At 29.6% G+C, this 21,653-nt stretch overlaps 1 protein-coding gene across 2 annotated transcripts in view; it reads right to left on the bottom strand.

Annotated features, from left to right (window-relative positions):
• Nucleotides 1-21,653, bottom strand: part of LOC142324737 (uncharacterized) — a 52,153-nt gene that overhangs the window by 16,160 nt on the left and 14,340 nt on the right. For both annotated transcript variants that reach the window (XR_012756374.1, XM_075365671.1), the window contains exons 4-5: nt 15,168-15,273; nt 2,993-3,156 (exon numbers count right to left, since the gene is read on the bottom strand). Coding sequence is in view for 1 of the 2 variants with exons in the window: in XM_075365671.1 (XP_075221786.1) it covers nt 2,993-3,156; nt 15,168-15,201 (198 nt within the window). In the remaining variant the exon portion in view is untranslated. The remainder of the gene's footprint in view (nt 1-2,992; nt 3,157-15,167; nt 15,274-21,653) is intronic.

Raw genomic sequence — 21,653 nt, 5'->3', positions numbered from 1 at the left:
TTTTAAAATTACGCAATTAAAATATGATTAAATGACATGAAGTTTAAATTAGGCACTTATCACCTGTTGTGTTATGTGTTGTAAATATAAATAAGAGTTGAACGGCTTAATTACTTTAATTAAATAAAGAGCGGGAGAGAATTTTAATGCTTGCATGCAATGCATGACACGGGAGCTGACAAGACGATACACGATCAATAATATCAGAGCCTAGTATCAGAACGCCGCAGTCTGCAATGCTGGACTCAGGCATGCTAAAACTTAATTTTCATTATGTACTGGTGGAAAAATATTAAGGATATTGGCACAGTCCATGAAGAATTCCATGTGAAATTTTCCAATTCTGTACTACTGGCCTGTCATCATTTGTGTAAGGTGAAAGTAAAACTTGAAAATACTAGAGGCATTGGAGGTGCTCCATGATCAGGCAGATCTAGAGCTAGCTGCACTTAAGAAAATAACTTTTAAAAATATTGATTCCATAAATGTTAACCAGAAAAACTTCCATTATGTTGGAGATACCCAGAACATGTTACAATTCATTCCAAAGAGATTAAAGTTTGTTTTATTGGTCAAGATTAGTTCATGCACTTTGTGAAAAATTTTTTTGGTAGAAATTAATAAGTTATTATTAATTGTTAAGGAAATTGCCACTTTCCTAGCGCAGCAATGAGGTCTGGTGAAGGAGCTTCACACTGAATGGTCTAATTAACAGTTATAATTGTGTTTATTGATTTGATGAAATCCTCAATGGTAAGGAATCACAAAGAAGATAATGTTGGGACCATATTTCTTCAATGAAAATATAACAGGCATATAGATAGCATCTTGAGATGCTATTCCTGAGACGTTAAATGACCTTTTCATTAATATTGGACAGCCCTATGTTTGGCTAGCCAATGTCAAACATTAACAGGAGGAGCACCTTCTCAATATACTCTTCAAGTTGGCCTACCATGAAGAGGTAGACCTAACTTTCTTGAAAAGGTTGAAATGGAGGAATAACTGAATAGTCACCATAATCATATGATTTGATATCATACAAATTTTTGTTCTGGGAAATCATCAAAGTCATGATATTTTCTTCAAATCCAATGACCCGATTCAATTAAACTGTAAACTGAAAGCTCAATTAATTGATTTTATTAATTGGGACAGAACCTTAGAAAATTCAATGATTGAATGTTGGTATGAATCCATAATGCCAACACTTTGAACACTTCTTCTAATGTGTATTAAATACATCAATCAAACAATTTTTTATTCATTTTTTTTTTTTGCATCGAATGTTTTCTTACTAGTAATTCGGAAAACTAAATTTTTAGCCCACCTTATAGTATTAGATGATAAATGATTATTAACTACTAATCTTTTGATAATTGTTCCACAAAAAAAGATTAATTAACTATCAAATAAAATTATACAATATATCTTATCAAATTAATAAACATTTAATACATATTTTTATATAAAAAATATATTTCAATTTATCTAGTCCTGTTTCATGTGTTTCCTAGACCAATCAATTTAATCTTACCTTTTGGAACTCTGTTACTCATAAAAAAAAATCTTTTCGGTACTTACGTATTAACGCCACCGCAGCTACAGCTTTATTTAAAAACAAAGTAGTCAATCGGATTTTGGTGGAAAACGGACCGATATAGAGTTTAACATAGATTCAAAACAGTCTCTTTATTAATTTTAATAAATGGTTATTTATATTTATTTATTTTATAAATACAATTTAACCAAACTTAACCTACGCTCGCTTCACTCGCTAACCTTGACTAATTCAGAGGAGTGTTTTGATTATTTAAATAATAAATAACTGTAACAGTTACTGAATTTATTAAATAAATACTCAAAAAATTACGGTGTTAATTAGTCAAGGTAAGCAAGCGAAGCAAGCGTAGGTTACGTTTGGTTAAATTATATTTATAAAATAAATAAATATAAATAACCATTTATTAAAATTAATAAAGAGACTGTTCATTTTCCACCGAAATCCGATTGACTACTTTGTTTTTAAATAAAGCTGTAGCTGCGGTGGCATAAATACATAAGTACCATCTTTTCTTCACTGCAACAAACATATGTTTGAAAACAACATAGTTAATTAACATCTTCACTAACAATTACAAACAACCACAGCTTTTTTTACAATTATAATTAGTCATCCAGATGTTGATGATTAAATAGTAATTCTGATTTACTCATCCTGGAGATATTTTAACAAAGGAAGTTTATAAAAATATAGAGTCAAAATATTTTTATAAACTTTTTCCCGAAAAGTTTCAAAATATTTTGGGGTTAAATATATTTCATCCTTTTATCTGATAAAAATAAATTAATAAATAAATAAAAAAAGGTTAAATTGAGAATATCAGCTTCCTTAGCGAATATCACTTCAGATTGACTAATGAAGGTTATTATGTCTTTAATGCAACATTGTTTCACTAGGCCTATGAGTTTTTACTGATATACTATGTTGCACTCATTGGTACACTCATGAAGTATATACATATTGTTACATGATGTTTGAAAACACACATAGTGAAAGATGATAAAACTAAAGATGCTTTCTGCCTACAGAATCAATCTTTTCATTTTGAGATATTACATAATTTATTTGTTACAATATGTTTAAATACTGAATCACGATATTATGTTTTACATCAAAAAATGCTGAGAGTACATATCAGACAATACTATAATACTTGTAGGGCACTCGAAGAGTCTACACAAATCATTATCCACTACTGACACAATAAAATGACACTGAGCATTTTACACATTGTACACAAAACTACACAGTAAATACTGTACAACAGTAACATGGACATCCAAACCTGATCAGAGTATACATACTTAATACAACATATAAAAGGCATTAAAAACTTTAAAACCATGACACAGAAAGATTAAACTGAATGTAAAATACAATAAAGTAAATAATAATTAAAGAACTGACAATTATAATAATTATACATACATCATCATTATCACTGGTGTGATGTGAATTATGTATAGATGATGGCAAATCTGAGGGATACAGTCCCCTATTCCCTACCCCATCGATCACAGCATCTCCTCCACTTCCACTGCTACTTGACACATTCATATCTCCTGCACCACCACCACTACCACCAGCACTACCTAAAAAAAGATGATAAATAAAATGAGTAAACTTTATCATTACATAACACCAAGCATAAAAATATAAAAGAAAATGCTGTATAACAAAGGGGAAAATTCTGGCAAAAGTTATCAAGGATTTCGGGAAAACATGAAAAATTAGAAAAGAGAAAGCTATATAAAATTAATAAACAAAGATATAAGAGGTAATAAATCATATTAATACAAATAATACATATTAATAAACAACATACAGTTATAAAAAAAATTATAAATTAAATTTATATTTAATATAAGTTGCTTTTTGAATAACTGATCATATAAATCACAAGTAAATCAATCTAGCCTAATTTGCTTTCAATCATTTTATTTCAGCTTTGCCAAGTAAACTCATTTTGAGTGCTTTGAAAAACTGAAGATTTATTATAAGAGTTAAATTTGAATTTGACTACAATGATTAAACTTACTAGTAATTTTCTTGAAGATACAACAGAAGCAGCAGTAACCTCAACCCAGTTCTACAAGCACATGGTAAAAAATTTAGAGAATGTAGTCACAGTTAGTGAACTTTTAAAACAAATAGCATTGTTGGAAGATGTATTTTTTTTATACCTGTGTCTAATATTTTAACAATTAATGTTGTAAATGTGTGAAATATGGTTCTTTAATTTATTAAGTTCAAAGTTGAAACTTAAAAAGATATGATCATAAGTAAAGTGAAATGTAAGTATAATGTTGCAGGTAAACTAAATCATGACTGGGAAACATTTTTTACAAAAAAAAAAAAAAAAAAATAATCAGTCAAAATCCATGTATTAGGCAAAATATGTTGTAATATATTACAGAATGATGTAGCAAAATGAAATGAATAGCTTTATATTACATGTTGTGCTACTATTCTATAGTTATGAAATGAATATGGTTGTATAAACCTATACACTGAAGAAACTAAATACAAGTATGAACAAATTTTTAACTATCAAATATTTTTGTAAAAATTCGAACGTGTTAGAAAAATCTGGAGCCAGTTCATGCAATAAAACTGTGTGATGATAACAGAAACTAGCGCACATGTTTACAGCTACAAAAATATTATTTTACAGAAAATTTTAAATTTCAGTATCTACAATAACATAAAACAAGTTTCTTCAAAAAATATAATTTAATCAAAAAACATTTGGGCTGAATCAAATTTTTACACCATAATATTTTCAGTACTCGGTACAGCAATCTTAATCATGTTAAAAAAAGTTCTTGCACATGTAGTAACTTAAAAAGATAAAATTTATTACTTTTAAGAACTTCCTAAAAACTACCATCCTTAATGGCATCTTCCTAAGACAATAAATGGGGTTCAGAAATGTCTCTTATATCTAATGAAACACTACAATACACTATATTTAATGATTCTTTTTTCAATGGTGGCAAATTTTTAGCTCCCTGAGCTACAATCAGTTAAATTACTAATTTCTTTAAATAATTTTACTGTTTTATACACAGCTAATTTAGTTATTATTTACACTCTGCTAAGAAACTGTAGTTAAATAATAAATCATATATCTCCTGTAAAGAATGTACTCCATCACCACAGACATATACGATAACAAGGCTGTTATTTCAGTTTTCACTTAAGAAATTACTTAACATAAAGATTTGATTAAATTAAAAAAGAAACATAAAGCTAAATAAGATTTGACTGCACTAAAAGAATAAAATTTGATCTACTGTGAGAAAATTGATTCATCTCCATGCAAAATAATTTTGAAAATTTTCAGTTTTAATGAATACCTATAACAAATAGGTAATTTACTATTTAAATTCACAATTCTTTTTCAAATATATCAGGACTATTTGGAAAGTAACTTCCAATTTGTTATTATAAAAGCACCAGTTGATAAAAAAATGATTTATTATAAATAACTACATCTTTTAGCTATTTTTTTTTACATAACTGCTGTCCAAATTAAGACAACTGTCATATTTGTAAACAAGTTTTCGAATACTCTTGTCATAAAACTCTACTGTCTGTGAATTAAACCAGGTAGTAACACAGTTTTTCAACCCCTCACAATACAGAGGACCAAAAATTAATTTCAGAATAGCCCTAAACTGAAATGACAGTGAAACTTAATGCAAGTTGTTATTATTTTTGGCCATACAAAACAAATGAAGCAGCATGCTGAGTTCAAGCCCTGTTTTTCATCATGACAACGCTTGTCCAAATACTGCAGTACACACTCAACGCCAAATCGACAGTTTCACATGGGATTTGTTTAACCATCTTCCACAGAGCCCTGATTTGGATCCTAGTGATTATCACCTTTTCTCGAAAATGAAGAAATGATTAGTGATTAGAAGTTATGGTATTACTACCATTAGAAGTTATTAGTGATTAAATGGTGTTATTACCTGGCCTTATTCGCAGGTGGCTGAGTTTTATGAAGAGCATATTCAAACACTTGTTTACAGATATGACAAAAGCCTTATTTGGATGCCAATTATGTAGAAAAGTAGCTAAAAGATGAAGCTATAAAATGGATATACATAATAATTTTTTTTTTTTTTATCAATTTGTGTGTTTTTAATAATGAATCAGAAGTTAATTTCTGAATATCCCACATATAATAGCAGATTAAAAGCATTGTTCAATAATGTTGAAAAATATCTATAATTGTATATTATTTACTGAGTTTATGAATAAAATACTGAATGATTTTAATTACATACCAGTTGTTTCACAAAATAAACTGTTTTAAGTATGTTACTAAATGCAATCTGAAGGTGAAATAGCATAAAAGTTTTTACAGCATGTCTTTCCCGTATCTGTATTCTTACGCTAGTTTTACACTTTTGAAATTTTGATTGCTGATACCTCAAAAAAAAAAAACAGATTTTTTTTTTAGGATAACTACTTGAGGTATTTTGAGGATACTGAAAAACTGGTTTCACCATCAATTACTCATCACATGTTATGAAAATCCTACATTAAAGTCTTACAATTTAAAAAATTCAAGTTTGATTAAAATGAGTGACAGAAATTATGATGTTTCAGTAAAGTGAATAGTTACACATTTGCATCTGTTTTTAACATCTATTCACAATTAATTTTTGTAAAATATAACTCTTTCCAAACTTTAGATATTCTGTAAAAGAAAGCTGTTTACTCTTCTCTTAATCAACACTCAGTTTTTAAATTACATTATCTGGACTATAATTTTTTATAATATTATTTATATTGCAATTTCAATTTTAATGAACTAAAATCAATTTCAATTTCAATTTTGTCAACTAAAATATTTTAATTCTAACTATGATAAATTTGTTGATTTTGTTTCATTAAATTACACAGTTGATCCTAAAATGTTTATTCTAACCCAGATTTATGGTATAAATTACAAAATATGCAGCTTTTTAAGTTTAATTAAAATTATTTAGAAACTCATTAACAGCAACAGTACTGTTATTGTTTAAGGAAATATTTTAAATTAATTTTAAATAAACTGAATCCATCTTAAAATTAAGCAATAACATAACTTTTTTCTTTTTCCTAATTTTATATTCGTTAAGGCCAAAGTATTGTAATATGTAGGGAAAAAGCAGTTCTATTAAGTACTGTTAGATATGGATTTTTTAAATTTATTTGATTTATATTTGCTGGCCTCCTCTATGAATCATGAGACCTTGCCGTTGGTGAGGGGGCTTGAGTGCTCAGGGATACAGAGTAGCTGGACCGAAGGTGCAACCATATCGGAGAGGTATCTGTTGAGAGCCAGACTAAGGAATGATTCCTGAAAGAGGGCAGCAGCTCTTTCAGTAGTTGTTAGGGGCGTGAGTCACAATGACTTAAACGGCCATATCAACATCACTCAGTCCTCTGAGTACTGCGCAGCTGAAAGCAATGGAAAACTACAGCTGCTTTTTTTTCCAAGAAAATGTGGCTCTCTGCATTCTCATATAGCAATGATGGAGGCGCCTTCCTTGGTAAAATATTCCGGAGGTAAACTAGTCCCCCGTTCGGATCTCCGGGTGGGGACTACTAAGGAAGGGGTCACCAGAAAATTAAAAAATAACATTCTACGAGTCGGAGTGTGGAATGTTAGAAGCTTAAAAAAGGTTGGTGGGCTAGAAAATTTAAAAAGGGAAATGGATAGGATAAATGTGGATGTAGTAGGAATTAGTGAGGTTCGGTGGGAAGAGGAAGGCGACTTTTGGTCAGGTGATTTTAGAGTAATTAACTCAGCTTCAAATAATGGGCAGGCAGGAGTAGGCTTCATAATGAACAAGAAGATAGGGAAGAGAGTAGAGTATTTCAAAACGCATAGCGATAGAATCATTTTAATAAGGATAAAATCAAAACCTAAACCGACAACGATTGTTAACGTCTATATGCCTACAAGCGCCCATGATGATGATGAGATAGAGTGTGTATACAAAGAGATTGATGAAGAAATTAAATACGTAAAAGGAGATGAAAATTTAATAATAGTTGGAGATTGGAATGCAAGCATTGGAAAAGGCAAGGAAGGAAATATAGTGGGTGAATACGGACTGGGCAAAAGGAATTAAAGAGGGGACCGACTTATAGAGTTTTGCACGAAGTATAATTTAGTAATTGCCAACACCCAATTTAAAAATCATAATAGAAGAATATACACTTGGAAAAAGCCAGGCGATACTGCAAGGCATCAGATAGATTATATCATGGTTAAGCAAAGATTTAGAAATCAACTCGTTGACTGCAAAACTTACCCTGGAGCAGACATTGATAGCGACCATAATTTGGTGATAATGAAATGTAGATTGGGGTTTAAAAACCTGAAGAAAAGGTGTCAGATGAATCGGTGGAATTTAGAGAAGCTTGAGGAAGAGGAGGTAAAGAAGATTTTTGAGGAGGACATCGCAAGAGGTCTGGGTAAAAAAGATAAGGTAGAAAATGTAGAAGAAGAATGGGAGAATGTTAAAAAGGAAATTCTTAAATCAGCAGAAGCAAACTTAGGCGGAATAAAGAGAACTGGTAGAAAACCTTGGGTTTCAGACGATATATTGCAGCTGATGGATGAAGTAGAAAATATAAGAATGCTAGTGATGAAGAAAGTAAAAGGAACTATCGGCAATTAAGAAATGCTATAAACAGGAAGTGCAAACTGGCGAAAGAAGAGTGGATTAAAGAAAAGTTTTCAGAAGTGGAAAGAGAAATGAACATTGGTAAAATAGACGGAGCATACAGGAAAGTTAAGGAAAATTTTGGGGTACATAAATTAAAATCTAATAATGTGTTAAACAAAGATGGTACACCTATATATAATACGAAAGGTAAAGTCGATAGATGGGTGGAATATATTGAAGAGTTATACGGAGGAAATGAATTAGAAAATGGCTTTATAGAGGAAGAAGAGGAAGTTGAGGAGGATGAAATGGGAGAAACAATACTGAGATCTGAATTTAAGAGAGCATTAAAAGATTTAAATGGCAGAAAGGCTCCTGGAATAGACGGAATACCTGTAGAATTACTGCGCAGTGCAGGTGAGGAAGCGATTGATAGATTATACAAACTGGTGTGTAATATTTATGAAAAAGGGGAATTTCCGTCAGACTTCAAAAAAAGTGTTATAGTCATGATACCAAAGAAAGCAGGGGCAGATAAATGTGAAGAATACAGAACAATTAGTTTAACTAGTCATGCATCAAAAATCTTAACTAGAATTCTATACAGAAGAATTGAGAGGAGAGTGGAAGAAGTGTTAGGAGAAGACCAATTTGGTTTCAGGAAAAGTATAGGGACAAGGGAAGCAATTTTAGCCTCAGATTAATAGTAGAAGGAAGATTAAAGAAAAACAAACCAACATACTTGGCGTTTATAGACCTAGAAAAGGCATTCGATAACGTAGACTGGAATAAAATGTTCAGCATTTAAAAAAAATTAGGGTTCAAATACAGAGATAGAAGAACAATTGCTAACATGAACAGGAACCAAACAGCAACAGTAACAATTGAAGAACATAAGAAAGAAGCCGTAATAAGAAAGGGAGTCCGACAAGGATGTTCCCTATATCCGTTACTTTTTAATTTTTACATGGAACTAGCAGTTAATGATGTTAAAGAACAATTTAGATTTGGAGTAACAGTACAAGGTGAAAAGATAAAGATGCTACGATTTGCTGATGATATAGTAATTCTAGCCGAGAGTAAAAAGGATTTAGAAGAAACAATGAACGGCATAGATGAAGTCCTACGCAAGAACTATCGCATGAAAATAAACAAGAAGAAAACAAAAGTAATGAAATGTAGTAGAAATAACAAAGATGGACCGCTGAATGTGAAAATAGGAGGAGAAAAGATTATGGAGGTAGGTGAATTTTGTTATTTGGGAAGTAGAATTACTAATGATGGGCGAAGCAGGAGCGATATAAAATGCCGAATAGCACAAGCTAAACGAGCCTTCAGTAAGAAATATAATTTGTTTACATCAAAAATTAATTTAAATGTCAGGAAAAGATTTTTGAAAGTGTATGTTTGGAGTGTCGCTTTATATGGAAGTGAAACTTGGACGATCGGAGTATCTGAGAAGAAAAGATTAGAAGCTTTTGAAATGTGGTGCTATAGGAGAATGTTAAAAATCAGATGGGTGGATAAAGTGACAAATGAAGAGGTATTGCGGCAAATAGATGAAGTAAGAAGCATTTGGAAAAATATAGTTAAAAGAAGAGACAGACTTATAGGCCACATACTAAGGCATCTTGGAATAGTCGCTTTAATATTGGAAGGACAGGTAGAAAGGAAAAATTGTGTAGGCAGGCCACGTTTGGAATATGTAAAACAAATTGTTAGGGATGTAGGATGTATAGGGTATACTGAAATGAAACGACTAGCACTAGATAGGGAATCTTGGAGAGCTGCATCAAACCAGTCAAATGGCTGAAGACAAAAAAAAAAAAAAAAAATTTGCTGGAGCTATACAATGGTCACAATTGTCCTGAAAGCTTGTCTAACTTTTTAAAATAACACTAATTACATTTTAGATATGATATATAGTGGCATAAGAAAAATATTTAATAATGATGACAAGCTTAGCAAATTTTTGTTTTAGTTTTTTCAAAATGAAAAAAAATTGTTTGCTCTAATTGTAAAGAGAATTGATTTGAACATACAAAGAGAATCTATTGTCTAGCAGATACCCAAAAATTCTACAATATAATTACATACTTATATTCTACAATAGGTAAACCAGCATTGTCTCTGATAATAATGTCCATGTAATCAGCAATCCACTAAGTATCTATCTGGTTTCAACTATATATTAAAGCTACAATCCTCCAATGAATATTTTTGTTGACTACCAAGGCTGAATTTTTTAATATTAAGTAATTATTTTCGGAATTACAACTAACATTATAATCTGCAAAGAAAGTAAAAAGCAATAGGCTGAGATTTTGAGAAAGATAATTTATTATCATATGTTCATTAAAGTACATAAATAAATAAAAAAATTAGGAAGGGGCTATGGGGAACTAACTTAAACATACAGGAGTAATATAACATAGTGCTTCATACTATAGTAAAACTGAGCCACATCACTGAATGCTATTAAACAACTCCCCACTGCTCCTTAAACAATGGTTACAACTCTTCTTAGTTAAAGCCATCACTCAAATAATTTAGTAATGTCAACTATGATAAATCATTTGCCAATATGAAAACATCTTTAATGAATCCAAATCATAAGATGCCAAAATGTTTATTCATATAACCAACTGGTGTTTTGCCAGGTAATAACAAACAATAAATGAAACAAAGAAATATTCAAGTAAATTTGCATAACAGCACAACAGGAAGTAGTTTGGGACTTTCTCAGAACCAGCTGGCATATTTCTGGCCAAGAACCAGCAAAAAAAAATGTATAAATGTATAAATGATACAGAATAATTTAAATATTAATACCACTATTTGTTTATCATATGCTACAAGATTTCAAACACACTGTCAATTACAAAAAAAAGAAAATGAAAAATAGAAGAAAAAGGTTCAAATATAACTAAACTTTTGTACAATATAAATGTCAATATATAAAACCTTCTAGTGATATACTTAAATTCTTTAATAAAGAATGAAAGAGAAGACTGACTTTTCTTTACAAAGCCCACACTATTTTGCAGTGAGAAAATTTTGATAAAATTTTGGAAAAAAATTTGAAATTTTGATTTTGAGAGTACAATACACTATGTATGTCTGATTAACACGTACACCTATACACAAGCATCAACTTTCAACTCACTAATCATTGTGACTCACTGCATAAGAGCATATGACAAATACACCACTACACAGGCAACATTGAGGTTATGTTGTCTATTGTCAACCTTAAATTGAGCATAACTCAAGAACGACTCAACCAATATACATCACATTTTCACATGCATAACTTCAGATACACTATTTTCAGTTTCCTTACAAAACTTTCACTAAATCTATTCCCAATCAGAGCTGGAATACTAAAATCATCAGTAATCCATCCATAATTATATAAAAATTACTCTTGTGAAATCTTTGCTCTAACTCAGCAGACAACTTCCTAGAATATGACAATTTACAGATGATATACTCCCCTGATTGTTGCTAACAATTCATGCTTAGAGCAACATCCAATGACAGTAATAAATAGTAAAAGTGTGATTCAGAAAATGATAATAAAAATTATGATAAAACATTCTAAATGACACATTACATTATGTCATCTAATCAGTCCATAAATATGAATATATTTATTTACAGAGCTTTCAAATATAAAACTTTCAAAATAATAGCATAGTAGCACTGTCACAATTACTAGAGTCTTATCTGAATAAAAATTGAAATGTAAACTGTTTATTTTAATAGCAGAAATATAAACATAAAATTCAATAAAAAATAAAATAAAATAAAAACTGTGTTTACTTGCACAATTTACACGATTATGTAATTAACATACCCTAAATTTTAACTGATTTTAATAGGAAAAAAAATAAATGAATTTTTTACTATTCTATGTTTACTAGTTTTAATGTAAATTTAAAGGTTTAAATAGGAAATAATTACTGACAAATAAAATAAAATTAGACTTGTTGGATTTTTCCAATTTATAAATGTGTAGTCATGTGACTAGCTGTATGAGTACCACATTTTAAAATACTCTTATTATTATTATTTCCAGTGGCAGCATTTTAAGAGCTATTACAAATTCAAATAACCAAATTATTGAATAAATATGAATTTAATTACCTCTGAGTAGTATTATTTCTAAGTACAATAACTCTACAATAGTGTTTAAAGAACACCAAGAAAATGGCAATGGATACAGCTAGAAGAGAATATTTAGTAATGAATGTTATAATTTAAAAAAAGGCAAAAATATTTTTTATAGGAGAAAAATACAAAAAAACACTACCAAAATTAACTATCAAAACAAAATTAACTATCCAAAAAAATAACATATTACAAACTTAAAATTAAATAACTCTTCAAAATGTTCTGTCACTGTTTACACACTCCCCAACTGACCTAAGAATTCCTTGGGCGGCTCTCTGTATTATACCACGATTATTTCATATAGCTTCTGAGGTGTTGTAAATTCATATCACTAACTCTCTCTTTATTAATTTGTTTGCTAAGATAATATATGTATGTATCAGTGAATCTAGTTGTATTAGGACCCTGGAAAATAACTAGTTGTTTCCCACACTATACCCTGACCCTGTAATTTAGATAAGTATACCTGAATTCAAATAGTTTCTAAACTCTTTACAAAAATATGAAGATACACCATTGTGTTTAAAAATCATTTGCTATTTGTCTGGTAGCAGAACTTCTAAATACAGTGGTAAGTTATTTTTAAATAAATTATTATACATGTATCCTGTATGTTGTTTATAAAAGAATTAAATGGGCTACTTATTTCAGTAATAATAACTAATTAGGCAATAATAATTTCACTAATTAGGTAATAATAACATACCAAATATGAGCTTTGAAACTTGTTTTTTACAGCGCAATATAGATTTTTACAACTTCAATTCCACCATGCAACCAAAAGTAATACCATATTTTTCTTCGAAAAATCAGTAAAAATAAGAAACAGCTCTAGCTATGGCTAAACTTTTGTTCAACATAAATCTAATTCATAAGCTTTAAGAAGTAATGTAACCTTAAATTCTTGAATTTAAATAATATAGCATCCTTAAACTGTGTGGTATGACTGAAAATGTGAATGAAGGCAAGAGTACTGCCTATTACCAACATTCTTTATGAACAAAATACTGCAGCAAAAGATGGAATAATCAGCAGAGAAAGAAGAACAAACTACCTAAGGTTTGCTGATGAAATAGGCATTTTACAAGATGAACCATTATTCATTTTTTAATTCACAAGGAGACAGGATATTTTACAGATTACTTCAAAATTAAAGATACAATGGAATATGGCACAAGAATGAATATTAGAAATACTAAAAGCAATCTAGGTAGGAGACAATATGGCAATGAGTGTCTACTCAAAAAAATTTGAAACTGAACCAGTAAAACATACTTGTTAAATTCACAGGTATTATGTTAACAGAAAACTAAAACTTAATACAAAATAAAACAAGAATGGCACTAGCCAAGGAGGTATTTAAAGAAACAGGTATTATGTTGAGTGATGGAATTATACTCGAAGAACCGCCTTGTGAAGGGTTATATTTGAAATACACTTCTGTATAGATGTGAAAATGGAGAATTAAAGTGGAAAAAGAAAGGCTGGAGGCAATCATTGAAGGATATGAAGGAAATTGGAGAAAAGTAAATGAGCAGAAAAAGTGAAAAATTAACAAATGAGAGTGGAAAGAGAATAGTGGTTTATTCAGAATATGAAAACAAATTGACTGACATATCATGAGAGAAGTATTGATTAAAATGGAGTATGATCAATAAAATGTGAAAAGAATGGTGGAAAAAATTAAAAATTATACATAGTAAAATGAAAATAGAGCAATTAAGATCACAATAGTGAGGATAGGTATAGGAAAATAAAGATAAATATGGTTTAAGGAAATCTGCTTCAGAGTAGATGCCTTAAACCTTAAATTAATATGATACAGTAGTTAATAAGTGTATTTTAAATACAAACAATTATTAATTTAATAATTAAATTATTAAATATTATAATTATTAATATAAAAATAGGGAAAGGTGAAATTTCTTCCCACATTTTAAAATAAGCTATATGAAAAGACAATCTTATAAATTTAATTAATCAATCTTTTACTAATTTTCCAGTTTTCCTAACAGTTCATTGTCATACTAATGAAAGTTTTTACAATTTATTAAGATTTAGATAGCTTGATCTATAAATAGTTTGTAAATCTTTTAACAATATTTCATAAAGTATTTGAGAAATTATACAAATAGGCCAGATTTTCTAGAATAACATCATTTATTGACAAACCTTCAGCATGATCTTAGAAAAATGTTTTACTTTAATATAGAAAATAATCTAAATAATAAAATAACAGACTTACTACCTTTTTCTCTATTTGGGATCAGGGTAAAGAATTTAAATCTGTTCCACATGCTCTTAAAAAATTTATGTAGTCTTTTGTCTCTTTTTAATGTTTAACTTAACATTTATTAATTTATTAATGCTCTTTATGTTATATCAGCTACTGGTTGCTATGCACTTTATTAAATTTTTTATCTAACTAAACACTATCACCTACATGGTTGAAGACTCTAATTATCATACTACAATAGTTTTATTTTTTGGTGGTGGATGTGGTATGACATAAACTAGAACAATAAGACTGTCTTATAGAAATAATGTATGAAACTTAAATTATTCAAAAGTTTATCATTTAAATTGGCTAAAACAATATATTCACTACCTATTTACAGCAGAAAAAATTATTTCTAAAGAAGAAGGTAAAGATTTTTCTTGAATTAATTTTAACAACATAATAATATTATTAATCTATTTTAAGAGAAATTTTTTGAACTATCTATTATTAAAATAAAAGGTAGGCTTACCAGATGGATCATAAGTCACTGATGATGTAGACATATTGCTTTCTTTTCTAATTCTGGTATGAGTTTGTGGTGTCAAATCAGATACGGACTGCCAATCCAAAGACGTCTAAAACAAAAATTTAAGATTGATAAAAACTACACTAGCTACTAGCTATACACAGTAGTTCATACTTGTTCATATTTAATGCACACATTCAACCAAGTACAGATAGATGTGAAAGCTGAGGTTACTCCCATATACTACAACATATTCTTTACAAGGAAGTATCTCCTAATGCAAAGTTTTTCAGTTTCCTTACAAAACTTTCACTAAATCTATTCCCAATCAGAGCTGGAATACTAAAATCATCAGTAATCCATCCATAATTATATAAAAATTACTCTTGTGAAATCTTTGCTCTAACTCAGCAGACAACTTCCTAGAATATGACAATTTACAGATGATATACTCCCCTGATTGTTGCTAACAATTCATGCTTAGAGCAACATCCAATGACAGTAATAAATAGTAAAAGTGTGATTCAGAAAATGATAATAAAAATTATGATAAAACATTCTAAATGACACATTACATTATGTCATCTAATCAGTCCATAAATATGAATATATTTATTTACAGAGCTTTCAAATATAAAACTTTCAAAATAATAGCATAGTAGCACTGTCACAATTACTAGAGTCTTATCTGAATAAAAATTGAAATGTAAACTGTTTATTTTAATAGCAGAAATATAAACATAAAATTCAATAAAAAATAAAATAAAATAAAAACTGTGTTTACTTGCACAATTTACACGATTATGTAATTAACATACCCTAAATTTTAACTGATTTTAATAGGAAAAAAAATAAATGAATTTTTTACTATTCTATGTTTACTAGTTTTAATGTAAATTTAAAGGTAAAGGCAACCTTCCGTTAGGACTCCAAAGGCCATTGCCGATATTGAAAGAATTACAGCCAGTTCAAAAAAAAAAATCACTATACAAGTTATCCCAACAATCTGGTTAAATACACATTTTGTCATAAAATTCTTCATGAATTGAAATAGAATTTGTACCACGTATCTCCTTCAGTTCTTAACTGAAGGAGACAGATATTCCAACCAGCTTCTTGAAAGCATTATTGATGGACACAGAGACCCAATGTCATGTTTCACATCAGACAAGATGTGGTTTCAATTTATCCACCCATGTTAATTCACAGAACACCAAGTATTGGACGGCGAGGAATCCTCACTAGATATCCACTTACCGATGAGAAAATTGGTGTTTGGTGTGCCGTTTCCAGTAAACATATAGTGGGACCAATATTTTTTGACCAGACTGTTAATACACAAGTTTAACTCACAATTTTCAAAGAATTCTACACGTGATTAACTGATAATGAAAAAGAATACAACTTCTTTCAACAAGACAGAGCAACGTGTCACACATAAAATATTTCACTGAATCGCGTTTATGTAGCTTTCACAAATGAATGAGCTGTCAGCAAAGGACAGTGGCCTCCACGTTCCCCAGAGTTGTCTACTTGTGATTTTTTCCTTTGGGGCTACTTAAAGGAGAGTTAAGCATCTAATTCCCACAATATTGATGAACTGAAGGTGAACATTCAATGAGAAATCAATGCAATTGACAACGATGTTTTGTTTCAGACAACTCAATAAGATCAGTCGAGCACAAAAGTGCATCGACGCCCAAGGTAATCATTTTGAACATCTTTTGTAACAGTTAGGTAAACAAATGTAGCATTTAAATTACATATGTTTTTCTCATTTAATTTATCTGTATCATTCATAAAATTTAATTCTAACATAACCTATATATTCTGCAGTGGTTACATGTTACGTGTTCGGTTTTATGTTGCTCACCTGAATATTAACTGTGACAATCAAATTATATATTAAATTCTCCACAAAACTTGTAAAGAATTTAATTCTGAGAAAATTAATGTAAATAAAGCCAATAAAAAGTTTTAAAAATTGTTTTTTTTTATTGAAGCAAAACAGATGAAAAACAGTCAAAAAATCATTATTACTCTTTCTGAACCTGATAAAAAGTTCTGTTTTAAAACAAAAATGCTAATAACTGATAATAATTTTAAAAGAAATACAAAATTTATAAAACAATATTAGCTAATATTATATATTAGCTAAAATATACAATAAATAATTAATTGTATATTATACAATAATTCAATAATTACACAGAAAACATGATAATTATGTAAAAAAAAAAAAACTAAACTGAAATATATGCTACTCTAGAAACATATAATTATTTTTTTTTTTAGGTTGGAAATACTAACAGCTGGTCAACAATGAAAATTGTGAACATATGAATCTGTTGTCCTGATTAGTGTTTATAAGTGTTGCACTCATCATACCATAGCGTAAAGATGTCGTTTAAATTTTCTAACAAGGAATATGCCAATATAATTTTTGTTTATGGATTTTGTAAGAGAACTTCTGAAGCTGCTCGACATGAATATCAGGAGAGATTTCTTGGAAGGGGATTCCAAATTTGAAAACTTTTTCTTTGGTGTATCAACATTCACAAATGAAAGGGCCATTTTCAATGTGTTCATTTTCTGTTGAACGCAAGTAAATCATCACAAGATGCAGCATATTCAGTGTAGCTAAGGAACTAGTACAAGGCAAATTTCTTGACACACAGTTATGTCAAAAAACAAACTGTGGTGCACCCTACGGAAAGAAAATCTTTATCCTTTCCATCTGCAGAAGGTTAAAAATTTGTAGTCAACAGATTACCCTAATAAGGTAAATTCAATTGTACTTACTGATGAAGCCATTTTTACAAGAAACTGAGTCTTCAATTCTAAAAATAGTCATTTATGGAGCAAAAACAATCCACATAGTACTGTGGAAACTAGTTTCCAACATAGGTTTCACATTAATGTTTGGCGAGGCAAATTATTTATGACAAAATTCTGGGACCATTTGTTTCCAATGAAAATCTTACAGGAGATGCTTAGATTTTTTCAAAAAATAATTGGCTGGCTTTCATAGATGTACCTTAACAAACTAGATTGCAAATGATTTTCCAGCACGGTGACGCAACACATTTTTCTTTACTAGCTATACAAATCACTTGAATGTTAATTTCTTCAACTGGATTGGAGATGGTGAACCAATCGACTGGTCACCACAATCACCTGACGCCACTAGATTTCATCTGAGGCCATATGAAAACAACAGTATAAACAAAGAGTTACCAAGGGTTACTCATAAAAATACAAAATGCTATTGAATTTATACGAACAATCCTGAGATGATACAGAAAGCCACCGGAAATATTTTACATCTGGCAGATTGCTGTGGACATTGTGAAGAAGGGTAATTTCAAACAATTGTAACTGAGGTTTGTTATTTTGTTACTATTTATCATTTCATGTATTTTATTATTTTGTTTTGCTATATAAGAATAATGTTTATAGGTAAAGGAGGATACGATTTTCTGCCTATTTTTTGTCTGTTTTGCTTCAATAAAAAACAGATTTTTAAAAGTTATCATTTACTTTTTATTGGCTGTTTACATTAATTTTCTCAGAATTAAATTCTCTACAAGTTTTGTTACTAAATCTTCCACATTTATTGATCATTTAAGAAACAGGGTTCATACCAAATTTTAACATTCATTTTTCCTGACCAATTTAGCAAAAATTTCCCGTCTCTCATGTTATGCTAATGCCATTTACTCTGCAAAATATATACATATTTTATGATTTTGCAGCCTGTACCATACCCATTGCTGTCCACCTCACGCCTTTTTTATTATTTATTATTACATTCCTTTTGAATTTTAGTTTTTAATGATTTTTTTTTTTTTATAAACTGTTCCAGTAAATTACATTGAAAAAAAAAAACAATATTTAATCTTGCATAAAAATGAAATGAACATCACTGTAACTAAAAGTAACACAGATAAGAAATAAAAACTAATTCAAAATAAACCAAAGAAATTTTTAAAAGTAACTGGCTCGCACCTAAGATTAATTAAAATTTTTTTACAAAAACCAGCCTATATTACATTATTTTACGAAGTAAACAAAAAAAAATAGATTTCAATTTAACAAAGAATATATGTATGATCACAACTTAAAGAAAAACTAAAATCACTGTGACTAAAAGTAATACAAATAAGGAAACTTACAACAAAACAACTTATTTTATACAGAAAATAAACGTTAAGAACATTTATTTGAAAAATATTTTGTCATTATTATTCTAACTTATACCAAAAAATTAAAAAAAAAAATAATACTGAGTTCCGATATACATATTGTTATGTACATATAAAAACAGGGCAACATTTCTTCAATATCCTAATGGTTTGCCCCTTTTCTAAAAGTTTAATTTCTGCAGCTAAAAGTTCTTCTGCCAAGATTGTAGCTCTCAACCTTTTCCTTTCTTTCTTCAGTTTTTAATTCCTGCTTGCATTTCCCTTTTCAGGGTTCTCTATTCTGTTCTTGAGATAATTTTTTTCATTTTTCTACAAGACATTCTTCACACCATCTTCTAAAGCTTCTCATTGCAGTGAGCATTTTTTTGGTAATGAAAAAATTCTCCTTGCCCCCCAGAATCTACAATCGCATAAAAGCTTTTCTTCATTGATAAATTATTCTCTTCACGCAATTCTTTACAACAAGAATTTGTTAATGAAAAAGCTCTTTGCTGTGGCGTTTCCAAGTGAAAAAATTAGACACTGTTTTACCATTTCCCACAGGTCCACATATTTTGAATATTTTGCTAAACAGATGATATCCAACTTCATCTTTCTTATCTTTCAATTCTTTGCTATCATCGTCTTCGATAATCTGGTGAAAATATTTTGAATGCGCTGATCAGAGTTCCTTGAGCATCCATGCACAGCAAAGAGTAGCTACGTTTTCAGTATGTCTATTAGCTTTATATAATGCTATCGACAAACACTTTTGTCACAACAAAGTTCACTCATGAAGGATCACAGCTGGATCTAATTACGATAGACCCTTCAACTTTAAAAATAAGGACTTTGTTCAACAAGCTTTGAGACGAGTTAACTAATAAAGTTTGGCACTCTTTATGAAACCTCAATTCATCACCTTCTGTTGTTTTTAATTCTTTCAGATATTTAGTAGTTTGAAATCAAAGATCAATTTTCTTTAATAGTCAGTAAGATAAACCAAAAAATAATTTTGAGGAAGTGTTACATTACATTTTTAATAGATCATTAAGATATGAAAAAAATAAATAAGAAGCAAGAGGATCTGGACTCTGAAACTGCCTTAAAAAAAAATCACACTCAGGCAGAATCAATTTGTAAAATGCCAATTTACATTTTAGGAATTCGTCTTCACAATGCTCAAAAACAATGGTGTACGACTTATATTGAAGTTTCTCTGATTTGTCAATAAATTTCTTTACTTCATTCAAAATTAGCAAGGCTCGTTCTAAGCATTTCACATTATCTAAACCGTCTAGTCTTGAAATAATAAATTTGGTTTAAATATTGCAACATTTTAAACAATATTGAGGTAAATTCAGCATACTGAGCCAGGCTATCATTAAACAAGAAGTAAAGATCTCTTAAAATGGTATGAATATTCCACAGACAGATTCAATCCCTGTTTTCATGGCTCAATTTACAATATGCAAACCGCAAACACCAATACTCACCAAATGCTTTCCTTTAGTGCATTCCTCTATCACCTGATCGCTTAACATTTTTATAAAGCTTAAATTCACATTTGGTCCATCTATAGATATTTGTAATATTTTGTTTTTATATAGAGGAAAGATACCATCTACGAAACCATTGAAAAGATGTTGAGCAGTGGACTTTCTCAAAAATATAGTTCGCAATTCGTTTTTGAATCAAAAAATCACACCAATAAGTCCATTAGACCCCTATGAACAATTTTATTTAATGCTTCATCAAAAACTATACCGCATAATTAACACAAGAATACAACTGATTTTATAGAATATCATCAAAGTATGGTGCAAGGCCAACAATGATGACATAAGAGCATTTTAATAGCTCTAAGCTGGAATTCTGATGCTATACAACTACCAGAAAATATAATTTAAAAAGTTGCACCAATATCGTCACATGAACATAATAACTTAGTCTTTACAACAATGACAACCCACATAATCTCTGCCTTAAAAAACATCATTTTTATATCAAAAATAAGTAGTGTTGTCATATTGCATAAATGAAGTCGAGGTTTCAAATGTATCATTTGCTGCTGAATTGCTATTACTCTGACCAGAAGATCCAGCCAAAAACAGATATATAACACAACCACTGTTCTCACAACTGTTGATAAAGTTTTAGTTCGCTGAGTTGAAGTACCACCGGAAGATAAAAACATTTTCAGTGAAGACTAAGAATTCCTTACCTTAATTATTATTTCATTATGCTGCTTTCCTTTACTGTACAAAGTAAAGGAAAGCACTGCCTTTCGGCCCATATCTTCCAA

Source organism: Lycorma delicatula, chromosome 5 (assembly GCF_047948215.1).
Source record: "Lycorma delicatula isolate Av1 chromosome 5, ASM4794821v1, whole genome shotgun sequence".
NCBI lineage: Eukaryota > Metazoa > Arthropoda > Insecta > Hemiptera > Fulgoridae > Lycorma > Lycorma delicatula.
The sequence above is the reverse complement of the archived record's forward strand: the minus strand, read 5'-3'. Positions and strand labels throughout refer to the sequence as shown.